Below are 20,503 nucleotides of genomic sequence, written 5' to 3'. Positions count from 1 at the left end.
AATCCTTGCATCTGTACCTGCGTCATGGCTGTGAAGGGGTTTGGAACTGAGTGGTTCTGGCACAACCCAAGACGAGCTTCAGGAAATAGACTAATAATGATGAGTAATAATTTTCACCACTATGCTAATCATTGGCAGGTGCCAGATTGGGCTGTAATTGACTTGGTTACATTTGCCTGACGTTTGCAGCTGAAGTACACCTAGCCGATGCTGCTCATTGTTGGGTGGAGCAGGAGTCATGGTGCTGTGGACTGGAATGATTGATTTTGGTGTGTACATTAGTAAATAGTTGGGTGTAGGATAGAGTGTTATCAGCACATTAGAATAATGAGACTAATGGTTTTAATCAGCCCATCACATAGGCCTTGTGTGCCACATTGGTTTGTATAAATTAAAGTCAATTCTTTGCAATGTTGCACTCTAAGGACTATTGGAAACATGTCTCTTGCTTGTGGAAGCAAGTGTATTGTTCTTCAGGCAACCAGTCAGTTCTCCAATTAAACTGCTATGTGTAATTGTGGGCAACAGTTTCCCTTTGCTCTAATTGTTCAAGCTCTGCAGATTCAGTCTGCTGCTAAATGCGTAGCCTAATTGCTGCTGGAGCTCCCAGTCCAGCTAATTAGGTCAATTACTGTAGAGCTGATTAGACAAGAATGTTTAGGAATGTGTAACTTCTTTGAGGAGAATTTCAAAATGATAGATGTTTGATATGTAACTGTGGAGTTTCACTTACACAGGGTTCATAAACTCGGGGTAGAACAATTGACTCAAGTTGGCCAGTATTGCAGATTTTTAGTGATTCTAAAGTTAATTCAGATGTTTATGGAGACCATCCCTCATGATCTACGTTTTTTTTGAGTTGGACATGGAACATGGAATAGTACAGCACAGTACAGGCTCTTCGGCCCACAATGTTGTGCCGACATAGCTAATCCCTCCTACCTACAGGATGCCCAAATCCCTCCATTTTCCTCTCGCTCGTGCCCATCCAAGCCCCTCTTAAAAGCCCCCAATGAATTTGCCTCCACCACCCTATCGGGCAACACATTCCAGGGATCCACCACAGAGAGTAAACACTTAGAAGTAAGGAATTTGATGACCCAACTTGACCATTCTTGGCAAATCAAATTATATCAACTCCCCCAAATACTCATCACCTCGCTCCAACAACCTCCCAGTACTTCTTGGAAATCCATTCACATTCCTTATCAGGACTACAAAAGTTCAAGGATAAAACAATAATTCTAATGCAGCGAGATGTTTTAAGTAGACTATTAGACATCATTGGGCCTTGTCAATTCTTTCACATAAATGAATGATCATAATGGCAAAGTATAGAAGGCTACTACAGAATCTGAAAAATTTATGGCAACCGTATCCAAAAAATCATAGTACAGTACAGGAACATTCCCTTCAGCCCACGATGTCTGTTCCAACCATGATGCTAATATAAATTAATCCCATGTGCCTGCACATGGTCCATATCTCTCCATTTCATTGATAACTTTCTTCAGAATACTTTCACATAAAGTCAACGAGGAAATATTGATTGTGGACCAAGCTAGAATTTGAATCATGATGTTAGAAATTCAACTGAAGTAGGCTATTTCAGGCAGTGCAATGGAATTTAACCCAAAGTCAATTGTTCAACGGTGCAGGTCACCATTGTCAGTTAAAGGTCCTCTGTACTTATGATATACTTACGCACGGAGACACCCAGAAACACTTGGTGGAGTACAATTGCAGTCAATACATGTTTAGCCATCATTCATCATAATTAATTTGTGTTTGCATGGTCTATGAACATTGCAGGCCACTCGTGCAGCAGTAGATTTTCATAACATGCAAGACTTGCTTCTGCACGCATTAAAGGGAATCTAGCTTTAATAGTCCAGCATCACAGAGTTTAGCGACTCTTGCACTCAGTCCCACACCCTCACCCTTCACCACAGGCTTTTTATAGTCCTACCTCTCCACCAGTACCAGAAATGGCCCAATTATTCTGAGCCCCCTAAGTTCATAACTTCCATTAAGCTTGTGTGGTAGCCTCACCAGTTTTACCACTCTGTGGCTCTTTGAGTATCCTTGGAAATCTTTTCTCCTTCAATTATTTACTTAATTCACCTCTAAAAGCACCATCTGATCTTGCAGTGCACATTATAATCACACATTTTACTAGAATAGTTTGCCTCCTATCACCTCTGATTCTTTTGTCAAAAGCCTTCTCTTCTGATAATCATCACTTTGGCTACAAGAAACAGTTTAGCTTTATGTATTCTGACCTAAACCTTGTGTAACTTTAACAAGTCTGAGAAAACTCCTCTTAGCTATCTCTCTCTGAAGAACAACCACAGGTTCCCCAGTGTGACAATGTAATTGAAATCCCTCATGCTTGGACCCATTCTAGTAAATCTCTTCTGTATCCTTTCCAAAGTCTCATCCCCTTCTTAATGTGTCCAGACTGAATTGGATGCAGAGTTCCGGCTGGGGCCAAACTAGTGTTTATTTATAGGTTTAGATGACATCAAGGGTTGTGTGTATTATGAAGGAGCAATTTACCTTCAGCTGCCAGCACCAAACATGTGTAAGTCTGTTAGCTGCTGATTGTACTCACTTTCATGCATTTGGTTTGATTGTCTTCCATGCAATCAAATATGCAGAAGTTAGTGCGTGGCATCTGATAATCCGGTACGCAATGCTTCCATTTATGAAGCTCAGGATCCCATATGCATTATTAACTGCTTTGATCTGCCACCTTCAAAGATTTCGCCACAAAGACTTTCTGTTCTTGTGCCCTTTATAAGATAACGCCCGCGCTACTCAAGTTGTATTTTCTCTCCTTGTTCTTAAGCTTCTCCATGGAAAGTCATCCGCTCTGCCTATTCCACCAGCTATTTATGTCCCTGTGAAGTATTAACTGCCATTTCAAGTTTTGATTCACCTACAATTTTGAAATTCTGCTCCATACCCACATGCTCAATTCATTAATGTATATGTGATATTGCAGTGGTTCCAGTATGAACACAGCTATTCTCAATTCTGTTTTCTATCCCTAGGCCAATATCGACATTCATGCTGTTGGTGCCCTTTTTCCATAGGCTTTCAATTTGCTAACAAGCCTTTTTAATGTGATACCTTAATCAAATGTATTTTGAAGGTGAATATACATAACAAGGATATTTGCCACTTACAAGTCACATCATAAATCCCCTTACCTAACGTAACAGAAGCCTGTTAATGGCATCTTGAGTCAATGGTGGGACTCCTGCCTCTTGAGTCAGAGTTGAAGGTTCAACCATTTCAGAACCTTAAGTATATTATAAGGATTGACATTTCAGTGTAGTAATGAGAGAGTGGCTGTATTATAGGATATTAAGCTAAGGCCTGGCCTTTGTTGTCAGATGAAGATAAAAATTTAAGATAAAAATTCCCTGTGTACTAGTTGGTGTGCAGCAGATTCAACCATTTCAGAACCTTAAGTATATTATAAGGATTGACATTTCAGTGTAGTAATGAGAGAGTGGCTGTATTATAGGATATTAAGCTAAGGCCTGGCCTTTGTTGTCAGATGAAGATAAACATTTAAGATAAAAATTCCCTGTGTACTAGTTGGTGTGCAGCAGATTCAACCATTTCAGAACCTTAAGTATATTATAAGGATTGACATTTCAGTGTAGTAATGAGAGAGTGGCTGTATTATAGGATATTAAGCTAAGGCCTGACCTTTGTTGTCAGATGAAGATAAAAATTTAAGATAAAAATTCCCTGTGTACTAGTTGGTGTGCAGCAGAGAGGTTCTGCTAACTTTGTGTGAGCAAGAGAGTTCTCCTTATGTACTTAACCTTTATCCCTCAGTCAACACCTTGAGAAATTGGTTAATAGGTCGTTTATTTCAAAAGCTGCTTGTTGGATCCTCCTACATTCAAATTGGATGCCATGTTTGCTTCTTTAACCAATGGAAGTAATTAATTGGATGTGAGGTGCTTTGGGATGCCCATGTAACACCATAAACACCTGTAAAAGATGCCAGCTCTTTCTTTTTATTGTATGGTAAGTTTACTGTTTGTATGCATTAATTGAAAAATTACACCTCAAAAATCTCAATTTATTTCCCACTGAAGGCTATGATGGGTTTCCAACTACTTCATTCTAAGCTAATCATAGAACTAATTGATTATATTCAGATGGACTGTGATAATAATGTTTTTCACAAAGTATAGGATAATTTTATTGATGCGTACTTACACCATGGAATCCTGTTCCAGGTATGCCCAGCTCATAGTTTTAATCACAGTACCCTGTGCCAATTCAGAGTTAACATTTTACTGAGGAATCCTCAGCCTGAAACATTAACTCTGTTTCATTTTCCATGGATGCTGCCTGACCTGTTGCGTTTACAGCATTTTCTCTTTGTTTCACATTTCCTGTCTCTGCAGTGTTTTGATTGTTCACCTTTTGCCAATTCTCCATTCTTTGTTTCCCTCAATTAGAGCTCTCACTAGGGGTGTAATATCAGTCTTTTTTTTGCCTTGCCACAGCTTTACCAAAAAGCTCTAGAAGGTCACATCAAACAGTTGTTGTATTGCACATAATTAAGTCAAAAAGCTTTACCAAAGAGCTTTACTTACTGGTTTTCCTTTCTGCACACAGGAACTCCCTACTGGACACACTTTGAGCGAATGGAGAAGCGCCTACATGTGGTTCCAGCAGCAAATACAGTGAAATTTCGCTGCCCAGCAGCTGGAAATCCTCTTCCCACCATACGCTGGCTGAAGAATGGCAGGGAATTCAGGGGAGAGCAGCGGATTGGAGGAATTAAGGTAAATTCACATTCACTTCCTTGTGGGATTGCTAAGAATTAAGTTCATTCATATTCAGAGGGATCACAACATGAAGAGTGAATTTTAAATAAAAAGGTTGATCTATATATTTTTTCTAGTTAACCAGTAACCTAGAGAGTAGTTGACTTTGGTATAGTGGGGATCTGACATATATACATCACAACTAGAAAGTCAGATATGCCTACTTTCTTCAACAAGATCACTGACCCTTTCCCTATAATTGCTAACAATTTAATCGCATATCCACAAGAGATTCAACATATGTTGACAAACCCCAAGAGTCAAGGATCCAGTGCCTAACCCCCCTCAATAATTCTTGAAGGAAATGATTGTGAAGGTCATTAAAGCAATGCAATTCTAATACAACTGCTTTTCTTAAATGGACTGCTTTGTAGAAAATGGAACACAACCAGGGTAGTTAATATTGTATTTCAAGCCAGCTGATTGTTCCTATGTTACTACAACACTAAAATTGGCATTACAGATGAAGTGTACAGCTAATCTTTGGTATAAAAGGTTCCTCAACTGAAAGACGGGCCTGGGACATTGCCAGCAGCAGTGTGAATCATCTGTTAAAGGAACTGGCTTTTATGAATATAAATTATAAAAAGGCAGAGGTGTATGAGTGAAATATGATGCTTTCCTGACATATGGGAGACTGCCAGCAGAGGAGGAACCATAAACAACAGAGTGAGAGCAGGTCCTTTAACTTTTCTTAATTCTTTCTTGGGAAGTGAAGAATATGCCTTGAGTTGCATTTACTGGTGAAATTGATTGTTACGCCTGATAAAGTTAACAGTGCTGCTTTAGGTGAGTTCCAGGGTCATTGCATTCTGCCTTAATATACAAATCTATAGGTATAATCCTTAACTATGAAGTTTATTTGGTGTGAAAATACACTGGCTATTGAACACAACCAAGACTTGAGTGCATTATATTCACACCAGGCACAGTACTGAAGAACTGCATCATTATCAAAGGTGCCTTATTTCAGATGAACATTAAGCAAAGTCTATCTGCCTGTTCAGGCAAAGTAAAAGATCCAATAAGGTTTTTGTATATTTTTTTCATGGACTGTGGATGTTGCTGGCAGTGCTGGAATTTGTAATCCATCTACCAACTACCCCCAAATAGAGGCAGTTAAGAGTCTACCACATTGGTGGCTCTCTGGAGTCACAGGTAGATCAGAGTAGGGTAAAGATGGTAGATTTTTTTCACTAAACAATATCAGTCAGCCAGATTTCTTTTAGCAACAATTCAGTAGTTTCATGGCCATTGATAATGAGACCAGCTCTTTCGTTTACTTCCAAATTTACTTAAATACAAGTTCCTCAGCTGTCAAGATGATATTTGAATTCTCATCTTTGTATCAACAGCCCAGAACTCTGGCTGCAAGTCCAGTAAATTAACGAGTACTTTTTGGAGAAGAACAACTAGTTCTTTCAGTCGACACTACCAAAACAAATAACTAATGATTTATCTATTCACTATTTGTGAAATCTTGTTCTACACAAGTTGTCTGCTGCATTTGGCAACATTTCAGAAATGACTTCCTAAGACATTCTATGTATATTTTTATCTTTGATGGGGGAGCAAGACCAAACCAGAAAAGGAGATGAAATGTACAGATTCTGTCACCCCAACAGTAGGAATAGAACTCAGGTAGGCAGAGACTGAGGTGAGTCTAAACCATCCTGTCCCCAGTCTCTCCTTTGTGAAGCTGGCGAGATTACAACTGCCTTCCTTTCTCTGCTAGCCTCATTATTAATGACCATGATACCTTAAGAATCTAAAGGAACATCAAAGATTGTTTGTCAAACAAAGTGTTGCACCTTGGAGATCAAATGGCAAGACCCTTAACAGTGTTGATGAGCAGAGGGATCTAGGGATCCAAGTTCATGGCTCCCTGAAAGTGGCTACACAGGTTGATAGGGTGGTAAAGAAGCCATATGGCATGCTTGCCTTTATTAGTTGAGGCATTGAGTTCAAGAATCAGGAAGTTATGCTGACTCTAGTTGGGCCGCATCTGGAGTATTGCAATCGATTCTGGTCACCCCATTACAGGAAGGATGTTGAAGCTTTGGAAAGGATGCAGAAGAGGTTTAGCAGGATGCTGCCTGGATTAGAGGGCATGTGCTATAAGAAGAGGTTGGACAAACTTGGGTTGTTTTCTTTGGAGTGATGGAGGCTGAGGGGAGATCTGATAGAGGTTTATAAGATTATGAGAGGCACAGATAGAGTAGACAGCTAGTATCTTTTTCCTAGAGTTGAAATGTCTAATACCAGAGGGCATGTATTTAAGGTGAGAGGACACAAGTTCAAAGGAGATGTACAGGGCAAGTTTTTTTATACAGAGAGTGGTGGGTGCCTGGAATGTGCTGCCTGGGGTGGTGGTGGAGGCAAATACGATAGGGGCGTTCAAGAAGCTCCTAGATAGGCACAGGAATGTGTGGAAAATGGAAGGATATGCACATTGTGTAGGCAGAAGGGATTAATTTAGTTGAGCATTTGATTACTAATTTAATTAGTTCGGCACAACTTTGTGGGCCAAAGGGCCTGTTCCTGTGCTGTACTGTTTTATGTTCTATGTTCTAAACTTTGTTTGCTACATATCACCTTAAAGCATATGATCACATGTACACATGTCTTTGTGATTAATGTAGTAAACACTACCCCAAAAAGCATTGCCAAATGAAATATAGCAAGGATCAGGTTATTAAGAGTCCCTAGCATTAACTCAATAGCCTCTGGCTAGACAGCATGTGCAGAATGATCCTTCCTCCAGGTTTCCTTAAAACATAGTATGAGGCTATTTGGTCCATTGGCCCTATACCAGCTCATAGAGCAATCCCATCACCTCACTAATTTTCCCTGTAACCTAATCTGATTTAATTCACCCAGATCCTACCACCCAGCCCAAAAAGGGCAATTTACCATCACTTATTAACCTACCAACCTGACTTTGGATTGGGAAGAAACTGGAACACTCAAAGGAAATCTATGCAGTAACAGGGAAAACATGCTAACTCCACACTGACAGCACAGGAGGATTGAACCAGTGTCACTAGAGCTGTGTACAGCAGTTCTACTGGTTGTACTACTGTGCTGTCCAATCCTATCTTGATCACATCCTAACTCAAACCTCAAGATCTTCTAATGGCTTACATAGCAAAATGGAGATATAAAGGAGTCACAGAATCCAGAAATTCCTGAGGTGACTTCTGGTATGTAGTCACTGCACTGAGTTTGTATGGTGCCTTCTATGGGCTTGTTTGCTTCTCTTTTGATTTGCAAGTTTTAAATTTCATTTTTCCTTCAGCTACGCCATCAGCGCTGGAGCCTGGTGATGGAGAGTGTTGTACCTTCTGACCGTGGTAACTATACTTGTGTGGTGGAGAACAAGTATGGCAGCATTAATCACAGTTACCAATTAGAAGTTCTGGGTAAGAATTGAACAATTCTGAGAGATGCAAGTTGGTATAAGAACTGGGAGGGATAAAAAAAGGCCAAGTATAAATGATATTTATTGAACTAAACCTTAGATTCTGATAACCAGTTTGCAATTGTCTAAAGCTAGAAATGGCTTAAAAGTTTGAATGCATTGCCCTAAAATAAATCATTCTCCATTATAATTGGGCATGTCATATGAACATAATGAGCATAAAATCCATTTTCATTGACAATAGCAATATTTATCCTCTAATCAATTGTGGTCTATTGTACATGTATTTTGGCTTCAGTGTTCCTAAGGATCACCAGGACTACATGCTAATAACTTACACACTCTCAGCTCATGATTTTTCTGAATACTAAAATTGTGGGCTCAAGATTGAAACCAGTTTACATTATTGAGCCATATTAGGAGCAGTTGGTTTCACTCATTATTTTCAAACTAAGCATTGTGCCACCAAAATGGAATGAACCTAATTACATAAAAAATTATCTTTGAATTAGAATAAGTTAATTATAGGTAAACGGGAGCCAGTTGTTATAATTCTGATAATGCAAGATTATTGCTTTTGGAGTACAGGTTCAATTACGTCTAAATTCCAAATAATTGATAACAATCAAAAAGAAGTAAAAGTCTACAAATGATTCAAAAATTTCCCTGAAAACCAGGTGTTTGTATTGGACTTAGTAGTGGTTGACTTTGGATCCAAGCCGATTTGATGTTTCTGGTTGGCCTGAGATGTTGTTATGGTGCAATTAGAGTCGGTATAGGGTTTGACCACAATCTCTGTGTACTGTGAGACTTCAAAGAAACATCAAAGTTCACAACATTGTTAACTATTATAATGAAACCCATTACGAGCTGTTCTGATTTTCCATGTTACATTGCTTGCTTATCTGTACACCATATCTATCCACCAGAGGGAATTGGGAACTAATGTTAAACAATTTCTGCTGGAAATTATTTGAAGAATGGAGGAATAAGTGAGATTCTGTTGCAACTAGCAATTTGGATAAATAGTATGCAAAAGGTTGAGAGTTCTGTAATTTTCTCTCTGTTGTAGGTTGAGGATGACTGAGGATTATCAACAAACAAATAGTTCAAGTATTGGTAGTCCCCAAAGTACCTATTCACAGATTTTCAAAATTACACAGTATGATCAGTATTCTGAATTTACATTTATTATACCTTCTCTTACACACAGAACGGTCTCCTCACCGGCCGATCCTGCAGGTTGGCCTTCCAGCTAACAAATCTGCAGTGGTAGGCAGCAATGTGGAGTTTCACTGCAGAGTTTTCAGTGATGCCCAGCCTCACATCCAATGGCTGAAACACGTGGAGGTGAATGGCAGTAGATATGGACCTGATGAGGCTCCATATGTTCAAGTTTTAAAGGTATGTATGTGGGTCAAAAAATCAATCACTTCAGGTTCTATAACCACACTAAATCTGATGGTGCACTAGTAGTACACTAGGTGGACATACTGGTTCTCAAATAACCTTTACAGTAGGGTGCCATTGTTATTATTTTGGCACAAAACTATGCTATTAGAACTTTGAATAACCTAGTTATTTCCTGTTTCATCTCTGTGTAATCTAATACTCTGCACCTGCAGAGCACAGTTTATACACATGTTGTCCTCTACAGAACACGATTCCTTAATCAGTTTATTTTTTTCTCTCTCTTCACAGACTGCCGATATTAACAGCACTGAAATTGAAGTCCTCTACTTGCATAATGTCACATTTGAAGATGCAGGGAAGTACACCTGTTTGGCAGGCAATTCTATTGGGATCTCTTACCACTCAGCCTGGCTGACAGTTTTACCAGGTGCGTACTAGTCTAACTATGGATGTATAATGACAGAGACAGGGACTAAGCATTTAATTGTGTACTTAAAAGATTGTATTAACTCTATGTCCAATCCAGCCTGACATGTTGCAAATAGGAATAAGAGGGGAGCATCCTTGGAGCCTGAGACCTGGGCTATTTTCCCTCCTAGACTTCATTTAGGCATTGAAACAATGTCTCCACTGGGAGCAACATTAGAACCATCACAATAGTGGTGCTAGATGTTGGGGCAGGAGGCCAAGGATACTGTGAACACAATAGAATGGTCTATTTTAGTGCTGAAATTAAGTCCACAAACAATGCTGGCATAGGGTGAAAGTGGCAGGATTGGGGATGGTGAGATGAGAGTAATTGTAAGGTTGGGAGGGGGGCAGGTCGGTAGTGAGATGAGGGAACATGTGATATGGCCAGCCATCATTATCATTCTGCCTCTACCGTTCTTACTGGGAACACAGGGTGAAAATGTACCCTTGTCTGAAGACAATGTGGTTTTATAAAGCAGGATTGCCGATCACTGGTCTGTACAGCATCTTTGTTGCAGATTAGGAGCTGACTCTGATTTAGGTGCCGAAGACACCAAAGTTTTGCATGTCATTGCAGGTACCTTTTAGCGGTTGTCTCGATAATATCTGTAGCTTATGAAGTCTATTCATAGAAATTGTTCTTTCCATTATTTCACAGAGGAAGAGCCTCCGAAAATAATTGACTCCTCCGGGACAAAGTACACTGATATCCTGATTTATGCTGCTACATCTCTGGCTATCATCTTGTCAGTGGTCATCGTTATACTGTGCAGGATGCAGGCAAGGTCCACCAAAAGGGCCTTTGACCCACTGCCTGTGCAGAAACTCTCCAAATTCCCTTTTAAAAGACAGGTAAGCCCTGGGTACCTCACATCATTCAATAGGGCTGCAAAAAGAAGTTGCTAAAATGCAGCAACAATTCAATTGAGTGTTGAGTGGCTGCGTTTTACAACATGTTATTACTTGATCCCAATTTCTTTTGTTCAGCTCTGGAATTGACAGTTCATGTTGGTAGCTGGCTACATGGGTACCAACAGACCACTCACACCTTGCTCAAATTCTTGTAATTAATAATTTGACAGGCTGTTCATGGTGGAAAGCAGTATGTCAGAACCTGCTCTCACTCTGCACACTATCATTTGGGGTGACTAGATACCAATTTGGAACAAGAATACAGGTTGAGCCTTTACTGAGCTCCAGGTATGCTGATCATGCAGTCTCCAACCCACAGTCGGTGATATATAAATTTCAATATGTTATTACTTTATTATTGATACCTGAAAAAAAGGAATTGATACAAGCATAACTATAGCATAAGAAAAATCACCAAATAAAGCTTCTAATCTTGAATGCCATGAGAGCTTTTTAACTTTGACTGTACTGTGGGAAAATTTAATTTCCAACAGTATGACAACAGAATAAAATGGCGTCCATGCAATCAACTCTGCCAACACTATCCCCATGCAGTAAATTGCACTAACAATATCATAGCACAACCAAAGTGCATCAGCACCATCATAGGAAATAAAACTTCACCAACTCTATCAAAGCTAAATTGCACTATCAATTTCATATAACTAAAGTGCACCATTATTATTCCAGTACAACTAGAGCAGGCCAACACAATCACATTACAACCAAAGTGCACCAACAGTATCCCATTTCAGCCAAACTGCACCAACATCAACATTGTAATGCTAAACTGTGCCACCACTATCACAGTATAGCCAAAGTACAACATAAGTTGATCATGGATCTGCTAAAGTGTACTTACGTTGTCATAGTAAAGCCAATCTTTACAAATATGTTGATGAGTGAGTTTGAAGAAATGTTTTATTTCCACACAGCCGAATGACTCATTTCATTTCCTTTTCAGTTTTCACGAGAATCAAACTCTTCAATGAAGTCAAATGCCTCTCTTGTTAGGGTGGCACGCCTATCCTCCAGTGGTACACCCATGTTGGCAGGCGTTGTGGAGTTTGAGTTACCAATGGACCCAAAATGGGAATTCCATCGTGATAAGTAAGTGTAAAAGTGGTAAGATGATGCTGCATATGGAATATTACACTTCATATCTCTTAATAATCTGTACAAATGGCATACAAATAAATGTACCTAAATAGAACATGAATCAAACTATCTTCCCATTTTGTAAGTCGCTGTAAGAGCAATTAACAACACTATGAAATCTCATGTATATGGAAAAATAGAAAATAAAGAATTCAGTCAGCCTTAATATTTACAAGGATGCTTTGTGTGTGTGTGTGTGTGTGTGTGTGTGTGTATTACACATACATATATATACGTATTTGTAGCTTCAGAGTTTATATTGGTATTTCTTTTCCAGACTGGTACTGGGGAAACCCCTTGGAGAGGGTTGCTTTGGGCAGGTAGTTAAAGCAGAGGCCTATGGAATAAACAAGGACAACCCAGACAAACCAATTACTGTGGCAGTGAAATCACTGAAAGGTGAGTCAGAAGTGGTTTCACAAAATATGAAACTCTGTAGTCCAGTTTGTTACTGGGTTCAGTAAGAAACCTGATAGTCCAGACTAGTTTCTAACTGACCCCAGTGAGAGAATTAATTGAACTGTTATTTGATCCAGTTATACAATCCAAGTAATTTCACACAATTCTTCTCTGAATGATCTCAGTTGGAAATGGTAATAATTCTGCTCGCTTAGTCGTTTGGTGAAATCAATGCAAAGGGAATTATTAAATACAATTTTTAAAACTTCTTATTTCCAGATGACGCTACAGAGAAAGATCTGGCAGATCTTATCTCGGAGATGGAGATGATGAAGATGATGGATAAGCATAAAAATATAATTAACTTGCTTGGTGCCTGCACACAGGATGGTGAGTATATGGTGAATTTCTGTGGACAGTAAAATATTTTCATACATTAAATATATTTTCATCCATCATTTTACATGATCCAATTTTACACAATCTATATAGTGAGAACCACACATGAAGACATTAAGGTTGAATAGTTTTATGCATACATAACTACGTATATTACATAAGGCAGTGTACAAAGATGTACAATGCATTATTACACAGATGTAAAATAGAATGACAGATACTGCAGCATTACACATTGCAAGATTGCATGCACCATGGAATACAGATGAAACATTTGCTCTATTATCATCTGCGCTTAGATATATCAATGTGGCCACCAGTGGCATATATCACTGTTTTGATTAAATACACTGGACTCCACTATCTGCCTATGAGAGGAGGTTTTCCAGGTTCCATTGCTAGTTTTAGCAATGGAACTGGAAATTTTCTGCCAGCATTAACAATACTAGTACAGTGCTTATTTCAGCTTATCCAGCAGGTAGACTCCACTGTCTCCTTTGCCAGAGATTTTTGGCATTTGGTCCATGGTCGGAATCCCATTCAATGATATCCACTGAAAAGCATGTATATCTGAATTGAAAATGGGACTAAGCTTAGCTGTGATACCTTTCATGATTACTATGATAAAATATAACATAAATTAAGAATAATGACTTTGGTGAGATGCTAGCAACAGTACTACCCACAGAAGCTGATGCTTCAGAAAAGTAATAAGCAGAAAAGAATCATACTAGAATGCAAACCATTCTTTTACACCTAATACAGGGTGCAGGGTAAACTACATATATTTTTATTGCTTGTATACCTTGCATAGAGTGTGTGGAAACAGAACAGGTATAAGCTTTGCATTAAGTCATTTTGACTGTATGTTGACAGATGCAAAAATAAGCAAATTATACTGTAAGTGGCATAAAAACTACTACTTTTGTTTGCTGAGTGTGCTGTGGTTTAAGCTGCTATTGGTGTCCTAGGTTTGCTGTATGTAATTGTGGAGTATGCAGCAAAAGGCAACTTGCGGGAATACCTCAGGGCTCGGCGGCCACCTGGCATGGATTACAACTTTCACATCACAAAGGTGCCGGAAGAACAACTAACATTTAAAGATCTGGTGTCCAGTGCTTACCAAGTGGCACGGGGCATGGAATATTTAGCATCTAAAAAGGTAGGTCATCGACTAATCTCACTTTCGATGTGGCAGAAGTCCTGTGGGTAGCATGTTTGGATGAGGCCCAGGTGGATTGTTCATTTAACATAGGGGGAGTTTGGGTATGTGCATGGGCCCCTTGGGATGGGTGAAAGGTCGTGTGAACAGAGCAATGTGGGAAGGGCAGTGTCTCACTTTCCCATGTTCTACGAGTAAGATGATGGTTTAAAAACAACATCCATCGTTCACAAGCAGAGGGGAATAAGGCTCACATTACAGTGACTTAGAGCAGCTATGAAGGGCAGGGATTAGATTTTTTAGCCTTATGAGGTTGCCATCCATGGTATAATTTTCATCTGGTTATTGAAGGTTTGCTGCTGGACTGAACTCTTAAACACACAGCTTGCAACTGAGCCATCATCAAAAATGTCCATTTGGGCAACTAGTTGAGCAGCAATGTGCTGAGTTAAAGAGTACTGTCTGAGGTTGGCACATTACTGACTGTTCCTATAATACCTCACTGCCAACTGTTTACTTGTCCTGACGAAAGCTTCTACTGTGACACAGATATGAGTGTACTTGGTACGTTGTTTTAATTCTCTCTGCAGTGTATCCATCGTGACTTGGCAGCCAGGAATGTGCTGGTAACTGAAGACAATGTCATGAAAATTGCAGACTTTGGTCTGGCACGAGGTGTGAACAACATTGACTATTACAAGAAAACCACAAATGTAAGTAACTGTGCATTCCAGCCACTGCAGTCAGAGGCAGAACTTTATTTGGAGCTAAATAAGCACAATATAAATAATATTACTGCTAGACAACAGACCTTCACTTAGTCTCATTAATTTTTCAGTGAGGTGATGGGGGTTGGGGAGGAACTTAATGACAAGAGGCAAATGGTTTGGGGATTTCGCCAGACAACCTGTAAATAGACAGGATTGAAAAGACTCTTGAATTGCTGAGGAATGTGGGAATGAGACATTTAAACAGTTTTTAAGACTAAATCCAAAATTTTGAATTAAAAATCAACCAACTTCTGTTGGGACGTGGAACAAGAAAAGCATTCCTACTAAATAGAGGATATATGGAAGAGAAAGGACAGCACAATGGTGGAGAAACAATCTGCTGGAGGAACTCTGCGGTGCAGGGTTTTGATCCAAATTGTCAACAATTCCTTCTCTCTTCCCCCCTCCCCACAAATGCTGCTCAAACTGCTGAGTTCCTCCAGCAGATTTTTTGTTGTTCCAGATCTCCAGATTCCAGCATTTGCAGCCTTGTGTGTCTGCACAGTGGTGGAGTAGTTAGTGCTGCTTCCTTGTAATTCTGGAGTTTGGGTTCAATCCTGACCTTGGGTGCTGTTGTATGGAGTCTTCCCTGTGACTACGTGGGTTTCTACTAGGTGCTTTAGTTTCCTGCCACATTCAAAAGATACGCTGGTAGGTTAATTGGCCACTGTAAATTAATTCCAGAGTAGGTAGTGGCAAAAGAATCGAAAATTTATGGGCACATGAGGGAGAATAAGCTGTAGGGATGCATTGGGGGTGGTGGGGGGAAGAAAGGAATGGGCCACAAGAACACTTTGGTTGGGTTTTTGTGTCATAATAAATAAGTTGGGTTAAGTTTTCTTAAGGAATCGGTTATGCAGGAGACAGTGTCCTGAAAGTAAGTAGGTAGAGTTGTATTGTGAAGGTTTTCAATCATTGTCCTTATCCATGCCAGGCAAAACATGGTATCACGATCCTCTGGCCCATGTTTAACCACTTCCAGGTTCACCTAAGGCTATAAGCCTTGATTTAATTTTAATTATTTAGAAAGAGTCCCTGTGTCCTTGGCAAAACTGCTGGAGCACTGTTTGCACTGATTAAAACACAACCAAAGTTTGGGGGGAAAAAAAGAAAAGTCCTAAAAAAATATATAAATGTAGCTCCATCTAAGTAGTCTGCTCTGGGGAATTCCTGCGCACACAGTTCATTGTGCTGTTTGAAACTCCAATACTTGGGCCTGCAACTCACAGTTTGTCATGGAGGTTAACTTGAAAGTACATTGAACTTGTCAAAAGGGAACATTAGGCTCACTGACAATAGCTTTTATGTTTCATTCCAGGGTCGCTTGCCAGTAAAGTGGATGGCGCCAGAGGCCTTATTTGATAGAGTGTATACACACCAGAGTGACGTGTAAGTCCTGATCATATTTAAGTACTCTTTAAGTATTAGATTCCCTTTCTCAATCTGAGTAGGCTGCACAAGAAAGCTGTAGTGTAGATGACTGACAGAAGCCTGCCAGCACTGTGTCATTACACCCTGCACTAAATGGATTGACAAAGTTAGACACGGTGTCAAAATATTATCTTGTGTTCCTGACAGAAGCTATGATTTAACCTTCATTATGATATATTTATATAGCTTAATAAACTTTATGGAATTCACTGCAATTGAAAGGACCATTTCAGGATACTGTGTCATATGGATATATGTGTTTAACATATTGCAAACAATGTCTTTACGCTCCAAGAAAACCATGCCTCCAATGAACAATAACTCAGCAATTATCATATCCTGAAACCATCACTGGAATTATGGCCTGGTAATTGTACAGAACAATATCATGGATTTTGCCACTTTATCTCAAGCTGAAGAAGAAATCACTTTCATGTCAGCAGGCTGGCGGAACAATACATTTCCAACTTGTACAATGCCCCTGATTTCAAATGGCTAAAGCCAGTGTTTCAGGTGTATGCATTGGTGACTTTAACAGTCCCCTCACTAACTGGGCTATTTTAAAAGCAAAAATAAGCCATAGGCTGAGACTTAATGGACTGCAGCTATTCTTCAACCCTAGGCAGTGAGCAACTTTCCATTCCACTCAGGCCTCGTGAATCCTACAGAATACTTCCCCAGCACCTTCTTATGCTTATGATCACTTGCCTTGGGACTGAAATTATCCTTGATTCTACCAAAATGAATGTTACAGTGTAACTGGACCATAATGACTGACCTACAGACTTGTGGAAAGTACCAAGCTATGGAGAATCAGTTTGCTCATCAAGTTGGTGATCACTAAGAACAAGTGGGATTCTGGCCTAAATGCAGTTGCTGATATCAAGTTGAGGCTGGTGTTCAAAATAATTCCTAGAAATAAAATCTTAGCTTTGTCGGGCTGTGATATAAGGATCTGATGCCAAGGTTTGCCAGGACCACCACCTGCCTGAAAATAATTCACCTACTTTAGCACAGTCAACATGCTGTGATTCTTCATTGCCAGACTGTCACGTGTCAGTGCTCGTGCCAAGCCTCTGTCATGTCCACAAAAGCAACATGCCATTAGCAAAACCCAAGACAATCCTTCCCTGGCACTGCAAGCACCATGTTCAACAATGTCAATCTAACTGTCATAGAGGAATATTCTAGTCAAAATTAGAGTCAAACTCGCTTCAAGAAAAACACACAATCTTTTCCATCTTGAGGGCAGGAATGCCACGTTTAGTCTGTTAGTGACCTTCTCTTGAACACTGGGTGACGTGACTCCACTCCAACCTATCTCAGAGAGAGGCTGACTGCATGCCACCTTTCACAACCATCAGAAGCAGGTGGCCACTACGACAAAGATAATTCAAAATAGACAATCCTTACTTATTTTAAGCAGGATTTTTCTTCATCTGGCAATATTTTTCCCAATGCAAAATTCTCCCAAATGATGCCAACCACATACAATACAAAATTTATCTTCAGTGATCTGATAAACAGCAGATGTTATTTACTGATAGAATAAACAGGTTTTACGCTCTTTCCTACAAAACCATACTGTTTAAAGGGCCAACACTCAAATAGCATTCTCGGTCTTCACTAAGATCAGTGACAACCTCATGATCTCAAATGCAGACTCAGGTGTGTGCCTTGAATGCATTGCCCATGGAACAAGGGAAATGGTTGAACATCGACAGAGACAACTGTAGTTACAGTTACATAACACCTGAAGGAAAAAGTTAAAGATAACCAGAATATTTAAACTAATGGAATAAAACATAACAGTAGATTTGGAGATGCAAGAGATTGCAGATGACCGAATCTGGAGCATCAAACAATTTGCTGGAAGAACTCTGCAGGTTGAGCAACATCTGTGGGAGGAAAGGAATTGTTGACGTTTCAGTTGGAAACCATGCATCAGGACTGAGAATGGAGTGGGAAGATAGCCAATATAAAGAGGAGAGGGGGAGTGGTGAGACAGGGAGCCAGAGGTGATTGGTGGACTGAGGAGGGTGAAGGATGATGGATAGGTCAAGCCAAGTAGGGGAGAGGGATGGATGGGAGTTGGGAGGCACAGGCAGGTGGATGATAAATGAAGGCAGACATTAAAAAAAAGGAGAGGCAGATGGAGTGAGATGGGGGCAGGGGAAGGTGAATAACTGTAGATTTGTTCAGGTATAAGTACTTGACCTGACCCTCATCATCTTCCATATCGGACTTCTCATGACCCAACTCCACCATCACTATAAATATAATAATCTTGAATGAGCTATGACAATGCTTGTCCACTTGATAATGAAACACCAAATATTGATCAAGAACAGAGAACACATGCAGTAATACCAAACAAACCACCCTGAACAGGATAAAATCACTGGCTGCCCACCCCATTCCCAACATCTGGTAACATCCTGTCAGGCTAAGGTTGGGCAGCCATGCTCCAATTCTAACTGGAGGTCAGTATTTTTAGGACTAGGAACGTTTTCTTCACAGCAAATGATCAGCATGTGGAGTAAATTTCAAGATCAAGATCAAATAGTGGAAGCAAAATTCAATGCTCTAATGGGGTGAATCCAGATTGAACAAATGACTGTCTTCACCCTCCATAATTATCTTGTGTTCTCATAAAATCAATGAGGTTTATTTCAACTTGTATTGAATAATGAAATATGTACTAAATCAGATGCCATCTTCATCACTTCCATGAATACATATTGCAAATCTTTTTTTGCAGGTCCCATCATCTAATCTTTTGTTCTTTGTTCCCACTACAATGCAGATGGTCATTTGGAGTCTTGATGTGGGAAATCTTCACATTAGGTGGCTCTCCCTATCCAGGAATCCCTGTAGAAGAACTCTTCAAACTTCTCAAAGAAGGCCATCGAATGGACAAGCCATCAAACTGTACACATGAGCTGTAAGCTACTCATCATCTCATTGATTTGTATGTGTATAATATGTATAGATTTGTGAATCTTTGCTTTCCCCCTTTCGGCCATTAGTTATTTTTAGAAATGGCAGTGACCCCTGTGAGCATTGTTCTCTTCTAGTTGTGCAAAATTCACTCTTGGTGCTAACAGAATGAAGAGCAGACTTGATGATCATAGCTATGAATGTTTAATGTTATTATCCTTGAAACATCACTAAAGAACTGGGGACATTTGTACTCCTACAATATCTTCCAGTGACTTGCACTTAATGTCAACTAACAGGGGAAATGTAGGTAATTACAGCCAGATCCTTTGCTCACATTCTTTCAAGGTGTCAGGGCTATGACTATGGATTCTTGAGGCTCCTGAAGACTTAAAATAAAAAACTGCGATAGATGCACTGAATCGGATTGGCTGAGGCATCTTCAAACGGCCAACTTTGCCTGATTTGATATGAAGATTGTTGGAACTATTTAAGTTGATTTTATTAGGATCTTGAAATAAACACAGCAAATTGGTTCTTAAAATGTCTGTGGTATTATGTGTGATTTGTGTGCAACTCCTTGTCATTGAATCTCACAAGTTATATATCCGTTTCAGGTATTTGCTGATGAGGGAGTGCTGGCATGCAGTGTCTTCCCAAAGACCAACATTCAAACAACTGGTGGCAGAACTTGACAAGATCTTGAGTTCTATATCAGATGAGGTCAGTGCACCTACAATATGTTGAGATTTCTTCCCTGCACACATTTTCCACCCCCACCCCTGGCTCCCATTGTATGTCCTTTGCCTACAGCAATCAAAACACCTTGCTAACCTATTTTCCTATTTGTTTCTAAAAATTGGAAAGGTGGAGCCCAATATTTTTCTTGATCTGTTTTTCAAGTGATATCCAAGTAGAAAAAAACCCAGGCCTCCTGTTACCCAGCTCCAACTTCCAGTCTTTATGTTGCTTCTCCTTTAGGGCTTTCTATATAATGGACATTGGCATTTCACCTTTGGTTTCTGAATAGTTCTAGCACATATTAGGACATTAACATTTCTTGGGAATCAGAAATCTGAATAGTCCATGAAGTGCAAGATTACCACACAAAGAACATCTTTTATCTCATTCTCCTTGAAACCGATAACAATGCTATATGTGGTTA

The 20,503-nt window shown here is 39.7% G+C and overlaps 1 protein-coding gene across 2 annotated transcripts in view; it reads left to right on the top strand.

Annotated features, from left to right (window-relative positions):
- LOC127569110 (fibroblast growth factor receptor 4-like) overlaps positions 1-20,503 on the top strand; it is a 133,203-nt gene that overhangs the window by 106,626 nt on the left and 6,074 nt on the right. For both annotated transcript variants that reach the window (XM_052013461.1, XM_052013460.1), the window contains 13 exons: positions 4,651-4,820; positions 8,161-8,284; positions 9,497-9,687; positions 9,985-10,123; positions 10,826-11,019; positions 12,044-12,189; positions 12,515-12,636; positions 12,916-13,026; positions 14,007-14,197; positions 14,788-14,910; positions 16,286-16,356; positions 19,205-19,342; positions 19,956-20,061. In XM_052013461.1, coding sequence (XP_051869421.1) covers positions 4,651-4,820; positions 8,161-8,284; positions 9,497-9,687; positions 9,985-10,123; positions 10,826-11,019; positions 12,044-12,189; positions 12,515-12,636; positions 12,916-13,026; positions 14,007-14,197; positions 14,788-14,910; positions 16,286-16,356; positions 19,205-19,342; positions 19,956-20,061 — 1,826 coding nt within the window. The remainder of the gene's footprint in view (positions 1-4,650; positions 4,821-8,160; positions 8,285-9,496; positions 9,688-9,984; positions 10,124-10,825; positions 11,020-12,043; positions 12,190-12,514; positions 12,637-12,915; positions 13,027-14,006; positions 14,198-14,787; positions 14,911-16,285; positions 16,357-19,204; positions 19,343-19,955; positions 20,062-20,503) is intronic.

This window comes from Pristis pectinata, chromosome 4, assembly GCF_009764475.1.
Source record: "Pristis pectinata isolate sPriPec2 chromosome 4, sPriPec2.1.pri, whole genome shotgun sequence".
NCBI classification, from domain to species: domain Eukaryota; kingdom Metazoa; phylum Chordata; class Chondrichthyes; order Rhinopristiformes; family Pristidae; genus Pristis; species Pristis pectinata.
Note: the sequence above shows the minus strand (reverse complement) of the source record. Positions and strands in the feature narration are given on the sequence as shown.